Raw genomic sequence first — 14,613 nt, forward strand, 5'->3', positions numbered from 1 at the left:
TTTATGCATGTTTTAAAGATGATAGGATGTTTTCCTTTATTCTAATTCTTTAGGTATTGAAATTACAAAAGTACAAAAATTTTATTTTTTTCTGTGCTTTTGCTTTTAATCTGTTGGAGTCTTAATGAGGAAGAGAGGTTCAATCAGTATGATTCTCTTTGCTTTGAAACCATGGTATTTATTGTACCTTGGCGTAGGCTCATTGCATTTCCAAAGCTCCCATCTAATTTAGTCAGCTTTGAAAAATTTGGGGTTCAGAAGAAGGCGAGGTAATGATATTTGACGGTAAAAGTGTTACGTTACTAAACTTTATTTTCCTTTATTAAAAACTAGGACAAAAAGTCGGTAGAAAGCACTTGCCTTTGTTTTGCACGTCTCGTGGACAACTTCCAACATGAGGAGGTGAGTATTTGGTTATTTGGTCTTTGCCGGTTGCCGGTACTTTCATGAGGTTGTTAAATTACTTAAATATGAAATAACTTTCCTTTCTTCTTGTGTTTGTGAAGAATTTACTACAGCAGGTTGCCTCCAAAGATCTGCTTACAAACGTTCAGCAACTGTTGGTAGTGACTCCACCAATTTTGAGTTCCGGGATGTTTATAATGGTGGTTCGCATGTTTTCTCTGATGTGTTCCAACTGTCCAACTTTAGCCGTTCAACTTATGAAGCAAAGTAAGTGTTGTTATTCTGCTTTAAGCAGGAAAAGTGGCTTTTTAAATATGTCAATATAAGTCAAGCAAGTAGAAGAGATTGCTAAATAACATCATAGGCACCGGAAAATAATGGAAGAAAAATGTATTAATATATAACAAATTCGTGTTGGGACAAAATAGTAATGCTTCCTACTTAAAATTTTTAAAGTATACAGTAATTAAAATTTTACCCTTGGTCATTATAGGCCTAAAGACCGAAGATGATTGCTTTCTATATAATACCAATGATGTAATGTTAGCTTTTCTTGCAGCAGTTTATCTGACTCCAGAATGCTGCCCTACCTCAAAAAGGCATCGAGTTAGGCAGACAAAACTGGGAGTTTAGAACTTTTTTGTACAGGTGAATGTCTGTGATTTTTGCTGCTTTAGTATTTCTAAATGCTTCCCAACCTTACCCAGCATGCAGGTAGTTTTATTGCACTGCTATTGCAATCGACTATTAATTACTTTCTTAAACCTTAGATTTCAAATACAAGTTAATGTCTGAAGACGGCAGACTTCAGAAAATATGATTATTGCTATTAGAGTATATTGATCACTTTTGTGTAGAACACCTGTAATTGTGGATAATTTCATATCCATAATTCTAATTTCTGAAGATGTTATCTTGGGGTCAGTGATGACACTAACAAAATAGCCTTTGGTCCCACTGCCTCTGATAGAATATTAAGTAGTATAATTTATTAACTTATTAAAATATTATTAAACATTAATTTATTAAGTAATATAATTTAAATTACTTTTAGGAAAACTAGTTTTATTTTTAGTTGCATTACTTGTGAATTAGCACACTGGCACAGAGTTTTGTGGAAAAATAGCGTTGTTGAGGTGATTTATTGATAAAGTTCCTCTTAAAGCATGTAACCATTCCCAAACTTGGTATTCTAGGAACACTTTTGCTTGTGCCATAAACAAAGTGCTCTCTGCCTAGATAAGTTTGGGAAAGGTGTGACTGTGTGTGTGTAGTCACAGTGCATTTTATTAAAATCCCGAGGAGCCCTTTGCATTTTACCTAGCCGACCATTCATTTCCTGAAGTTCAAGTGCAGATCATCTTTCTCTTCTTACTGAGTGGCACAGAATTTCCCTAAATACTAGTTTGGGAAATTGCTGTCTAACTTTTGGTATATTTTATCATTTTGGATTTTTTTCCTTGTAGTATAGTGAATATTTTCACCACTTCTGTGTCTTCCAGGAATTTTGCCATGCATTCATAATATAGAGACTGCTACACTATATTTTCATTCTATGACAACAATATGAAGGAAACACGAACCTCTTCTGGTTCTTTCCATTTTCTTGTCATCTTTTGATCTTTTATAAAAAAAAAAATAATGAATCCTAATGATGTATCATAGCCATATAGTCACCTTTCTTAGGAAAGTTGGTAAAACTACTTTTTCAAGAAATTAAAAACTTTTAATTTCTATGAGGCAGAGATTTAAGTGTCCATACCTCTCTACCCAGATCGATGGTGAATACTTTCCTTGACAACAGATCTTATTGATAACTGGCAAAACATTTCAGTGAAATATTTATGTATATTTTGCCTTACGTATAATATCTATACAAACACACAACACAGCCAGAGAGCCAGCCTGTCTTCGGTTGTAGGTGTTAGAGTGACTACCCCCGTGCAGGCTGCCAGCTACCTTCACTCGTACTGTCAGTATATCAGAGTGGTTTTCATGCCAATTCTTCTAGCAATAGAAACTTAAAACACGATATTTTAATCATTTTATATTAAGTCGACATGCTTAATGTTATGTAAGGAAATGACTTTTTTCTTGATCACAAAATATGGTACGATTTAGTTACTTTTAGTTTCTTTGTCTTATCCTATTGGCCACACATTTTCAGTATATTTAATTTGAGGACAAATATGCGAATATACTTGAATCAAAGATTAAAATGTTTGTGGATTGTCCTTTTGCACAAAAAAAAAAAAAAACTGTGCTCCACAAGGAAAGTAGTAAAAGATTCCTGAACTCTCAGAGTAGTTTTGTGATTAGGTGTCCAGCTAGAAGGTTAGGACTCAAGCTGAAGTCCTTAGAAATTGTTAAAATCTTCATACATGTTTTTAGTTGCTTATCCAGTCAATTATTGTTTTTAATTTAAATTCGATAGTATATTGCTGAGGAAGAAAATAGTTTGGATTTTCTTTTCCCCTAGGGAATGGTTGCCTTTTAAGTTAGGTAATACAAGTAGTTTCACAGGCTTTTGCTTTTTATTGTTGGTTTTACAGACATTGCAGAAACGCTTCACTTCCTCTTGTGTGGTGCCTCCAATGGAAGTTGTCAGGAACAGATTGATCTTGTCCCACGAAGTCCTCAAGAACTGTATGAACTGACATCTCTGATTTGGTAAAGGTTAAGCTAATTAATTATAAATGTAGTTTATAAGCGGATATTTTACTTTAGCGACCTGACATTAATATTTTAGGAAGCTTCTTTTAAAATAACCGTACTCTTTTTCCCCCCCAAGCGAACTTATGCCATGTTTACCAAAAGAGGGCATTTTTGCAGTGGATACCATGCTGAAGAAGGGAAACGCTCAGAACACCGATGGTGCGATTTGGCAGTGGCGCGACGACCGGGGCCTCTGGCATCCGTACAACAGGATTGACAGCCGGATCATTGAGGTAGTAGTTTCATCGTACCGTTTAAATGTGTCTATTGTGGCAGAGAGTGGGTGTAGGGATGGGGTGGGGACAGTGGGTGTGTGTGCCTAAACGTGCTCGATTTTGAATTAACTGAAGATTCTCTCCTTTTGTCTCCTGAGAACAAGGTCCTCATTTCTGTTCATGTCAGAAAACATGACGTGCTAGTCCCGCTTCTGCTGCTCTCTACCTGGTTGACTTGGAGCAAGTAGTTTAAGTCCTTTGTTCCACAGTTTCCTCATTTCTGAAAGGAAACATTGCAGGAGTTAGGCTCTCTGTTTCTAAACATCCGTTATACCTCCTGTCCAGGAGAAATTTCTCAGAAGCAGAGATTTACATACAAATAACTAAATATTTTTAAGAGCAAAAATGTGGAAACTTAAATATCTAGCTGCAGATGAATGATAATGTAAATTGTGATACATACATAGTGTCATGTAAAGCAGACATTAATGGGGTGAATTTTAATGACATAAAATAGATATGGTACATGAAAACAATATTGAAAATTACGTGACTCCTTTGGGAACTCGGCAAAATCAGAGAAAAGAAAAATAATACAAAGGAAGGAAATATACCAAAATATTTACAGTGGTTTTCTGTGAAGGTTTTATGTGTGATTTTATTCTTATTTTTATATTTCCATATTAAATTTGTACCAAAATATTTCAGAAATGCCTCAGGTCAGGAAAATATTTGCCCTAGTTTAAGAAGTATTGGTAACTGCATTATTTGACATGCCATGCATCACTTACTTATATTGTCAATGTACGATCCCTGATCCCTGTAAGTCTCAGCTATTTTCTGATTTCAGGCCATGCTATTTGAATTTTTAAAATATCACACTTAGACATATTTCTCTGAAGGTGTTTTCCATCGGTTTGTTTCTAAAATAGAATTTTTAAATTCTTTTGATTTATGTTATAAAATCAGAAGTTCTTAGGCAAGTATCTAAATTCAGAGCCAGCTTTTATGAGGAAGTGTCCTGGGATGGGTTCTTTGTGCAGGATCAGTCTTGCTGCATAACCAGGTCATGGTCTCTAACTCTTAAGTTGTTCTTTTTAGCATTTTTCCGATAATTGCATTTTCGCTGTTAGATTCCTCTTGTATTTCCTAGGAGTCCCCACTCAACCTAGGAATTCCATAGTTTGGATTATTATAAGAAATAATATTTTGTCACTTCTTTTGGCTGTCTAAAATCCAGCAGACAGTGTGAATCAAAGTGTCTAATTCTAGAAATGTCCTGTGTAACGCCTGCAACCCCTAGGGACTATTCTCTTAGTTCCAGTTGAGTCTCTTACAATCTTAGAAAATCATTTAAATGTAAACTCTTTTGTGTTTAACCTAAGGATAATTTTATAGGATCATTTTGTTTCAAGGAGAATTTTGGCAGGCTGCTTAATAATCCATGATGTAAATAACATTTTAACCTAAGGATTAGATACCAAGATACATGGATAACAAATTTTTCTTTTCTGTCAGCAAAGCCTTAAAGCCTTCTTAATCCCAGTGGCATCTTCTTCATGTCAGTGATTCTACATGACTGGATCTTGCATCAAGATTTTTACCTGTATTTATGTCTCAGGAGACCTGATGGGTCCACTGGTGTATATTTGTATTTAACTGAAAATGATTTAATTAATGAGTTTTGTCATCACAGTATTAAATTTTCCTTATTCTATTACTTCACCATCTAAAACCTGATAAAATTAATATGTAAGTTAGTTTTTATGGAGGGTTCCCGCTGTGTCTTTAAGTGTATACATTTCTCCATGGTTATATTCAAGGTTTCTCTCTCTTTGCTCTCAGGCAGCCCATCAGGTCGGTGAGGATGAGATAAGCTTGTCCACTCTGGGACGAGTTTATACTATTGATTTTAATTCTATGCAGCAAATCAATGAGGACACGGGAACAGCACGTGCCATTCAGAGAAAACCTAACCCCTTAGCCAATACTAACACTAGTAAGTACCTCCTTTTGAGTTAAAACAGTATTGTCATATGACGGATATTTGCAATAATAATTGTTTCCTTGAGTGCCTTTATTAAGCTTAAGACAGTAGCATCATAGTAATTGTTGTTTCTATGTGCTTTACTTGACAGATGAGTCAATATTGACTAAGTGGTATCGTCCCCATTTTATTGTGTTACAATAAAATATTTACAAAAATAGGTGTCTGGCCAGATTGGGCCTTCAGACCATTTTTTCCCAACCCCTGGTCTAGAGTTTACTTTTTGTCAGTTACTTTTCCCCTACATCTTGTTCCTGCTAAGCAAAGTGACAGATCATCTTGTTTTTCCATACCTTCTAAGTAAATACTCACAGTACATTTTTTGAACTGTTTATTTCTTACCAGTGGTTTAACTGATTAATACTGAAATAATCCCAATATTTCGTTGAACATAAATTAGTAAAATAAGAGGCACAGTGATGGTGCCTGGTTCTCTTTATCTGGCCAGAGTGGTTTTCTATCTAGCTAGCTAAATTTTGTCTTAATGATCCCTTTGTTATCTTTAAAGACCCCAGTTGACCACATTAGATAAGTGGAATTGTTTTGTAATCAAAAATGTTTGATAGCGCTTTAAATGATTACATCAGTTTGAATGCTTTATAGTGTTTGGTTTGTTTCCGAAGTCTGTAACTTTAGGATTGTACATTTTTGTAACAGGTGGATATTCAGAGTTAAAGAAGGATGATGCTCGAGCACAGCTTATGAAAGAGGATCCGGAACTGGCTAAGTCTTTTATTAAGACGTTATTTGGTGTTCTTTATGAAGTGTATAGTTCCTCAGCAGGACCTGCGGTCAGACATAAGTGCCTTAGAGCAATTCTTAGGATAATTTATTTTGCTGATGCTGAACTTCTGAAGGATGTCCTGAAAAATCATGCTGTTTCAAGGTGTGTTCATGTAGAACATTTTAGATATTGAAGTTACTGCAACTGATTTCAGAAATCTTTAATACTTTATTTAAAAAGGATGCATAAAGCAATTTGGAGTCTCTTGAGCATTTTATTGTCTTTTTTTATATTTGTACACTGTAATAAAATAAATGCAAAAATTGAGCATTTAAGACAAATTTTAATGGATTGTTTTCACGATTAAAAATATTTTGCTATCAAATTTAAAGTAGTATGCCTAAAAATAATTATCAAATTCGGACAGATGTTCTATTTAAAAAATGCTTTCTTTTTTTAGTCACATCGCTTCCATGCTATCAAGCCAAGACCTGAAGATAGTAGTTGGAGCACTTCAGATGGCAGAAATCTTAATGCAGAAGTTACCTGATATTTTTAGTGTTTACTTCAGAAGAGAAGGTAATGTCATTTATGATAATTAATGGTTGATCTTTTAGTCTAAATAGTATTTCAATAGAATTATAGTTTTAATCTGTAGAATAATTAAACTGTTACCATTTATATAAGACATTTGCATGCTTAAACCCAAATACATATAGTGTCTTTTATAAATGTGTTAATACAGGTCTTATGTGATTTACTGTCAGTTGATGAACACTTAGTGAGTTTCAGTGATTTAAGTATTTATGGGCCAGAAGCAATCATCGACTTTTCTTTTTATATTGATTATATACAGCTGCCCAGAAAGATTCCTTGAGGTCACTTTCTCAGTGAATTATATTAGTGGATCAGGATAATTGTAAAGAAATGTTTATACTTCATTGTATAGATCACAGAATAGTTTAAGGCTTGGAATCTTCAGAATGCAATTAGTCCTCTGATTTGAGGAATTCGAATGTGGACATCAGGCTAGGAACCGTGATATTTTTCTCTCTCTGAGGAGCTCAAGGATAAAGCTGTGTCACTTCTTCAGGTGTTTTATCCTTTTCAAACCTGCCAGGATATTCAGAGTTCTTTCTCACCAACAGAAATCTCTTCGAGGTATTTTTAGTCTTTTAGGATACAGGAAATAATGGTGTTCTCCCCTCGAGCAATCTTTAGCTTTATCTCCCATCATATCAGCGGTCCTGCTTCTTTCTGTATTATGATCTGTTTTCTGTTTTTTTGAAGACCTTTTCTTATACTGAATTCGCGTTTCTTCACATTTTGAGAATGCAATAGACATGCTAGTGTAATAATGTTAAATCATATGGGAACAGGTTTTCACCATTTATTATCGTTTATCATTTCTGTTCAAATAACAATGAGTTTTCCAAAAAAAATCCAACACCACGTATTTATATAAAGTAGAAGACAGACTCTCTTCATTTCCCAGAGATAATAAGTATGGTAAGCAAACCAAGTATATATACAAATAGGCATTTTCTGTGCCTACATAAACAATTGGTATGTGTTTTTATTTTTAGCCGTAGATTATCTTATATTTTGCATTCTGTATTTTGTTTTTAGTATTCTATTTTTTTCTTGTTTGCTTTCAGTTGTTCCACCTTTCTGACTTGGAAGTTTATCAGAATCAGTGTTTTTTCTCAAACTGCTTTTTTTGTTTGTTTGTTTATTTTTATTTTGAGTTTTCTACCCCCAAAGCATATACATTTTGAAGTCTGTGGAGGAATGTTGATGGCTTCTAGTACTTTGCGTCTGGCTAGGTCCACTATTCTTTGAGGTTCTGCTTACATGTCACTTACCTCTGAACAGCTTTTCTTCCTTTAGATCCTACTACTAAATGCTCCAGCGGCATTGTATCTTCCTTCTCATAAGCAATTTACTCTTTATTTCCAGAATCTTGTAAATCATGTCTTTACCACTAGTCAGTAGTGCCCTGAGTGCATTTTTCTTATCCACAGCTGTATTCAAAGTACTCAGCACACAGTCTAGCCTATGATTGCCACAAATAATATTTGTGGAATGAATGCCTGAAGCTTGAATTTATCCTGGCATCTTTTTTTTTTTTTTTTTTAGCAGTTTGCTTTTTCTTTTTTAATAAAGAATTTGATGGCAAGCTTTAGACCCTTTCCCAGAAAAATGTGAACGTGTGAGCATGCACTCACATCACTGAGACATGATACCTTTGCATACAATTTGATAGTTCTTGGACCATTTCCCATGTATGCATATCCACCTGTGCTCCTCACCCAGACACAGTATGAGCCCCTGCCTCATAAGGTACTGTTTGACCCTTACCTTTCCATGGCTGGTGTTCGCTCTTTGGGTAGCAGGGTTATTGTGATCTTGCCTTATTGTAACATTTGACGTTAACTAGTGATTGTAGTTCTTTTCCCCCCTTGTAGCTATCAAGCCACAGGTGCACTGTATTTCTCCAATGATTGTTTTTATAATGGGCATTTTGAATTTTTAGTAGGACTTTTGTAACCATATTAAATTTCCTTCAATTGAGTTTTAAATATAAGAAGACATTCAGTATAAATATTTTTCTTTAATTTTGAATTTACCTACTACTATTCTGAAAGGAGTCAAATTGAAAACCCTGGCACCTAATTTTTTCCCTTCATTTGCCAGGTATTTTTTATTCCTTCCATATAAATCAGTATTAGTGTTTAGGGATTTTATAGTGGCAGGAAGGAGGTCCTGATTAAAACTGACTATTTTTAAAAAAAATCTTTATTCCTATATAGGTGTAATGCATCAAGTAAAACACTTAGCAGAATCGGAGTCTTTGTTGACAAGTCCACCAAAGGCGTGTACGAATGGGTCAGGATCCTTGGGGTCCACGACGTCTGTCAGCAGTGGGACAGCCACAGCTGCCACTCACGCCGCTGCCGACTTGGGATCCCCCAGCTTGCAACACAGCAGAGATGATTCCTTAGATCTGAGCCCTCAAGGGTGAGTCAGAGTTGTGCGGTGATTCTTGTGCTCTCTGCCCTGGCACCTAAGACTCACACAGGGAATAAAATGGTAAAATATTAAGAGACAGTGCACATTTTATACTTTTTCATGTGTATTTCGTTAGGTGTTTAATGGAAACAGGAAGAACAATGAATATCTATTGCAGACCTGCTGTACTGAAACATGTTCAGGAACCATAAGAGATACATGGTATTTTCATTGACATAAAAAGGAACTAAGACTCAGAGAAGTTAAATGGCTTGCAGTGTCACACACACTTTTCAGATGTGTGGTTGAACCCTCATTTCTGATTCCGTCATCTTGAATTATTTGCCAGATTGCAGCAGATGTACCTGCTGGGAGACATCCAGATATTGATGTACTGGAAAATAGTGAAAATTAGAATTTTTAGACTATAAAGGAAAAAAGACTGATTTCCCATTTATCTTTAAGTGGCAAATGGGAACTTTGCTCTTAATAAAAGATAATGGGAGTTCTTAATTCAGTAAAATTGTCTTCTTCTACCTCTTTTTCTGTTTTTAATCCCTTTGTTATACTTTGCTACTGAGGACATTACTAGATCCTCTTGTTGGTTTTCCTTTTGTTATGTTGAAACAAATCATACTTTAAAAGTGTTTTTGTTTCTTTGATGTTAGAAACTTATTGCTATATGAATGGTGCATGATAAACCAAACTCACTTCTAAAATTCAGAATGTACTCAGGGTAATTAATAATACTTCTCCTTTACTCATTTTAAGCTGAAAAGTAGATGTTGGTAAAGTAATATAAGTGGGGTCTAAAAATTTAATCTTGTAAATTACAAGGTGGCATTGTCCTATGAAGCTAGCCAGCTCAGGATTTCAGTTGCTTTTGCTGCCACCTGGTGGCAGTTGTCCCTTCTGGCTTAAATATGAATTTTGGCACTTCTGGGACTTGGAGCAAAAACTGGACTTCCTGCACCACTGCTATCATTTTAGGAAGATGCTGAGTTTAGGTTGTACCCGGGTCATGAGCCCACTTCCCACTTTAAGGAGATTGGGCCTAGGGAATACTGGTGACCCTCCCCCTTCCTTGTTCTCAAGTTGAATATGTCTTCCATTTTTCCTCAAAGCCTTGCCTGCTTCTCTACTTCCTGCCCAGCCCTACTCCCTCCCCCTAGCTGTTGCAGTAAACTTAAGTTATGCAGGGTTTTACCATACAGCACAGGCATAGTGCCTGAGATGCCATACATACTTGGTGAAATGTCATGCAGTTCAGACAACTGCGGTATTTCTGAGCCACTTAAATTAAGGAATTAAACTTGATTATAGTTTCTAATAGTTGACAATTTTAGAGAAAGAGGAAAGAATCTTTTTCTTAAAATACTTTTAGAATTTTAGTGGTCCCATTCCCTTTTAATATGGTTTCAAATGAGAAGTTTACATAAATTTGTAGAGAGATAATTGTTTACTCATATTTGTTTATTCTTTCAAAGTTCACTTGTCCTGAAGTGTTTTCAATAGACATGGCAGATATTGGAAGAATTTCACAATTTTTCTTTTTATTTGGGTAATAGACCAACTGAATCAGAACATTTTTTCATTTTTTCTACCTTTGTTATTCTAAGCATCTGTGACTTTCAAACTTTTCCTAGTATTGTTAAGAATAGTGACAATAACACACGAAGGCTACATATGTTCTCTTTCATATGTTCTAATTCAAAATAGATTATTCACTGTCCCTTGCTAGATTTGTTCATAAAAACGTAATTTTGGATAAAAAAATCATAAAGTGTTTATAAATGCATTTATTTAGAATGTTATCGCCATCGCTCACCATGAAATTACTTTTGGTAATATTAACGGTCAATGCCATGTACTTGTCATTTAGGTTAGGGAAAAAAATCTGTTACTGAGTTTTAGCATGTTTCTAGTTGGCGATTACACAATTTTTTTTTTATATATATATTGATTCTTCTCATTATATACTTAATGTACTTTTTCGTATGTACATTTTAACACAAGATTAATCATTCTATTTGGTTTTTTAATAGTTCAGTGTAGTCAGATAGCTAGCTAACGGAACCGATCTTTTTCTGGGGCTGTACACCTCTGGAATGTGACTTGCGCAGGGTTGACGTTAAATAATCACTAACTGAAAGATGCCCTGTGATGGCAGTATTTCCTAACTCATTGTTTCTGCCAGTTTAGCTTGTTTTCCAATGAGTGATGATAATAAATTGTGGTCATTGCTAAACTTATCCCGTATTTTTCCATGCGATAGTCGATTAAGTGATGTTCTGAAGAGAAAACGACTGCCAAAACGAGGGCCACGAAGGCCAAAGTACTCACCTCCAAGAGATGATGACAAAGTAGACAATCAAGGTAATTATTGCGATGAACTCTGAGAGGTAAAGGGGGAGATGGTAGCAGTTAGAGATTTGTCCCTAAAACTGCTGATAGCTTTGCCGTATGCCTGAGTTTCCTGAATGCCCAGTGTTCTTAGCTCTTTCAGCTAATGAATCTATTAAGAATGGGAGTCTTAAAATTCAGTTGGTTTTCATCGGTTATACCAAAACGCTTTAACTGTCATTCTCTGTTTTCATAGCTAAAAGCCCCACCACTACTCAGTCACCTAAATCTTCTTTCCTGGCGAGCTTGAATCCAAAAACGTGGGGGAGGCTAAGCGCACAGTCCAACAGCAACAACATCGAGCCGGCGCGGACTGCAGGAGTCAGTGGTCTCGCCAGGGCCGCCTCAAAGGACACCATATCCAATAACAGGTAAGGTGGGGGCTTCCGTGTTCTCTTCTCCGATTAGAAAAACTGAGCATTATTTCAGTCAGCATATTTATTACATGGAGATGAAACATGGACACAGCTTTAATTTATGCTCGCAAGTGGCAGAACTGAAGGATACAGTAGATTCTCAGTTCTTGAACTCTGCGTCTAGGTTTGTTCTGAGTTCCAGTCTTAAATTTTAAAACTCTTGTTGACACCTCTCTAGCTTCTGGGAGTCATGTATTTTCAAAACAAAACAAATTATGTTTCCTGTCTGCAGTTTTGTTCTAGACAAGGGAAAACCGACATTTTCTGTACACACACACTTTGATGACACCCTTCTTCTACCCTTGACAATGGAACTTAAGGCTCTTAAGAGTAGAGTCTTTTTTAGGAACTTAGAAAACTACTAGCTAAACTGTTAGTTTAAAAGCCAACTTATGGCTTTTAAAAATGATTTCTTTAAAATACTTAAATTGTTTTTTTTGTGTGTGTTGTTTTGTTTTTGGCTCTGGATGTAGCATACCAACAAGGACTACTTCCTCTGAAATAAGAAATTTAAAAATATCAGCTATCACTGGGAAAACAGACTCTTTTTTGTTTGCTTGATTGGTTGTCGTTCTGAATTTCAGTTAATAAAATAACAGAGCAAATGTGTGTTTGAAGCCATCAGAATTTGTAATTTAGGCAGCTGGGTCTCAGTTGTTATAGTTCATTATGCACCTAACAAGTACACGTTTCTGGTTTATAGATTTTACTTTAGCTCTCCAGGGAACACAAGCAAAGGCCACTGTAGCTATGTCTCTACCTTAAAAAACAGTTATGTCAAGTCACTTTCAGCCGAATACTGAGGAAACTATCACCTCGTAGAGTCCCAAGAAGTTGGAACTTTATGTTTACTCTTCATGCAGTAACATGAGATGTATTTTAAGTACCCTGTGTATTTCTCTAGGTATATCTTAGCCCAATTTCAAAAGGAAACTTAATTTGGTTAATATAGAGCCTGAATTTATTACTCTATAAGCATAGGCCAGAAAGAGTTGTAAATGTAGCAGTTCTTTGCTTTTGATCAAAAGTTATAAATTAAAGTCTTTTATTATGTACACTGAGACTTTAATATTTCTTTTTTCCTTCTTGCAGAGAAAAAATTAAAGGTTGGATTAAGGAACAGGCACACAAATTTGTTGAGCATTATTTCAGTTCTGAGAACATGGATGGAAGCAACCCTGCGCTGAATGTCCTTCAGAGACTTTGTGCTGCAACTGAACAACTCAACCTCCAGGTACCGTGTCCAGCACATTTTTTGTGCTTCCGGCATCTAAAGACATTTCTTTAACTTGTCCCTTGACTTTCATGTATATCATTTTATCATTAAATGTACTAGAAATCTGATCTTTGATTTTCTTTAACATCCCACATTTCTTGACAAATGAAGAGACTTCAGAAATGTCCTTCAAACATATCTCCTGTTCTCTAAGTCCTCTTTAACTATGGTATTAGAGCTGGCATGACTCTCCGTAACCCCTTTCCACCTGGGTTCTCAGAGTAGTTGGAGAGGGTAGAAGTTTAGTAAACCTTTTAGATTTCATTTGATTCGTCATCATTTTACGTTTTTGATGTACTTTGAGTACTTTGAGTCGTACAAGTTTTCCAGGAAGTTGTCCATTTTATTCATCTTTTAAATTTATCTAAAGCTATACCTTATACCCTTGTTTTATCTTTCCATTCTGATATTATAGTTTTTTATTCCTTAATTTGTATTCTCATCTTTTTTTTTTTTTTAAATAGAACTACCTTGGTCAAATTGTGAAGGTTTTTCTTTTTTATGTTGCTATGAACATTGGTTTTTCATCGTGAAATGTTTAACATGTTGTGAATGTGTGTATAAGGTTATATTTTCCTTAGTTTTCCAAAGATCTACCAAAAACGTACCATGCCCCCCACCCCGAGGTGTTGCGAGTGTCTTTGATTTCATTTGGGGAAACGTAAATGGCATATAGCAAGGGCTGTTTAAATCAATATAGAAATACTGTTCCCAACTCTTTCAGGTGGATGGTGGAGCCGAGTGCCTTGTTGAAATCCGTAGCATAGTCTCAGAGTCAGATGTTTCATCATTCGAAATCCAGCATAGTGGATTTGTGAAGCAGCTGTTGCTTTATTTGACATCTAAAAGTGAAAAAGATGCTGTGAACAGAGAGATCAGATTAAAGAGATTTCTTCATGTATTTTTTTCTTCTCCAGTAAGTTATCTCATACTGCTTATGTATCTTATTATGAGAATCATTTTTCACTATTGTGTATCTTTTCATCCCAGAAGTGAGTTCCAGTAGGTTTTGGTCAAGATATTAAGGTACAGTTTCTAGCTTGTTTATATGTAGCTTGGATTTCTTGGTCCTTTATATATCAAGTAAATAGGAAAAAAAAAAAAAAAAAACCCCGCAAAACAATGAAATGGTGATTAAATGAAGCCAATGCCGGAGTCTCTGTGGTTGATGTATCTGGAGTCTTTTTCTGCAAGACAACCTATTAACGGTAGTCTCTTACCTGTGAATTTTATTTTCAATATTAGTTTTTCAAACATATTGGAGTTTGCTGTATAGATATGTATATATTTAGGGAAATACAGTAAACACACCAGTATAGCTGTGATACATTTCCATTTTGTATGTAAAACAGTATAGATGCTTCTTGACTTACAGTGGGATTACATTCCGATAACCCATC

General features: G+C 35.3%; 1 protein-coding gene across 30 annotated transcripts in view; it reads left to right on the forward strand.

Moving 5' to 3' along the window:
- The window catches only part of TRIP12 (thyroid hormone receptor interactor 12), a 119,377-nt gene that overhangs the window by 80,174 nt on the left and 24,590 nt on the right, over nt 1–14,613 (forward strand). For 11 of the 30 annotated variants that reach the window (XM_036237089.1, XM_036237092.1, XM_036237097.1 and 8 more), the window contains 12 exons: nt 334–402; nt 507–672; nt 2,958–3,075; nt 3,197–3,353; nt 5,181–5,334; nt 6,040–6,268; nt 6,567–6,685; nt 8,920–9,127; nt 11,394–11,494; nt 11,718–11,892; nt 13,030–13,171; nt 13,938–14,129. In XM_036237089.1, coding sequence (XP_036092982.1) covers nt 334–402; nt 507–672; nt 2,958–3,075; nt 3,197–3,353; nt 5,181–5,334; nt 6,040–6,268; nt 6,567–6,685; nt 8,920–9,127; nt 11,394–11,494; nt 11,718–11,892; nt 13,030–13,171; nt 13,938–14,129 — 1,830 coding nt within the window. Of the gene's footprint in view, nt 1–333; nt 403–506; nt 673–2,948; nt 3,076–3,196; nt 3,357–5,180; nt 5,335–6,039; nt 6,269–6,566; nt 6,686–8,919; nt 9,128–11,393; nt 11,495–11,717; nt 11,893–13,029; nt 13,172–13,937; nt 14,130–14,613 lie in introns of all 30 variants that reach the window. The other 19 variants (XM_036237086.1, XM_036237085.1, XM_036237083.1 and 16 more) reach the window with 7 other exon arrangements.

This window comes from Rousettus aegyptiacus, unplaced genomic scaffold (assembly GCF_014176215.1).
Source record: "Rousettus aegyptiacus isolate mRouAeg1 unplaced genomic scaffold, mRouAeg1.p scaffold_m13_p_2, whole genome shotgun sequence".
NCBI lineage: Eukaryota > Metazoa > Chordata > Mammalia > Chiroptera > Pteropodidae > Rousettus > Rousettus aegyptiacus.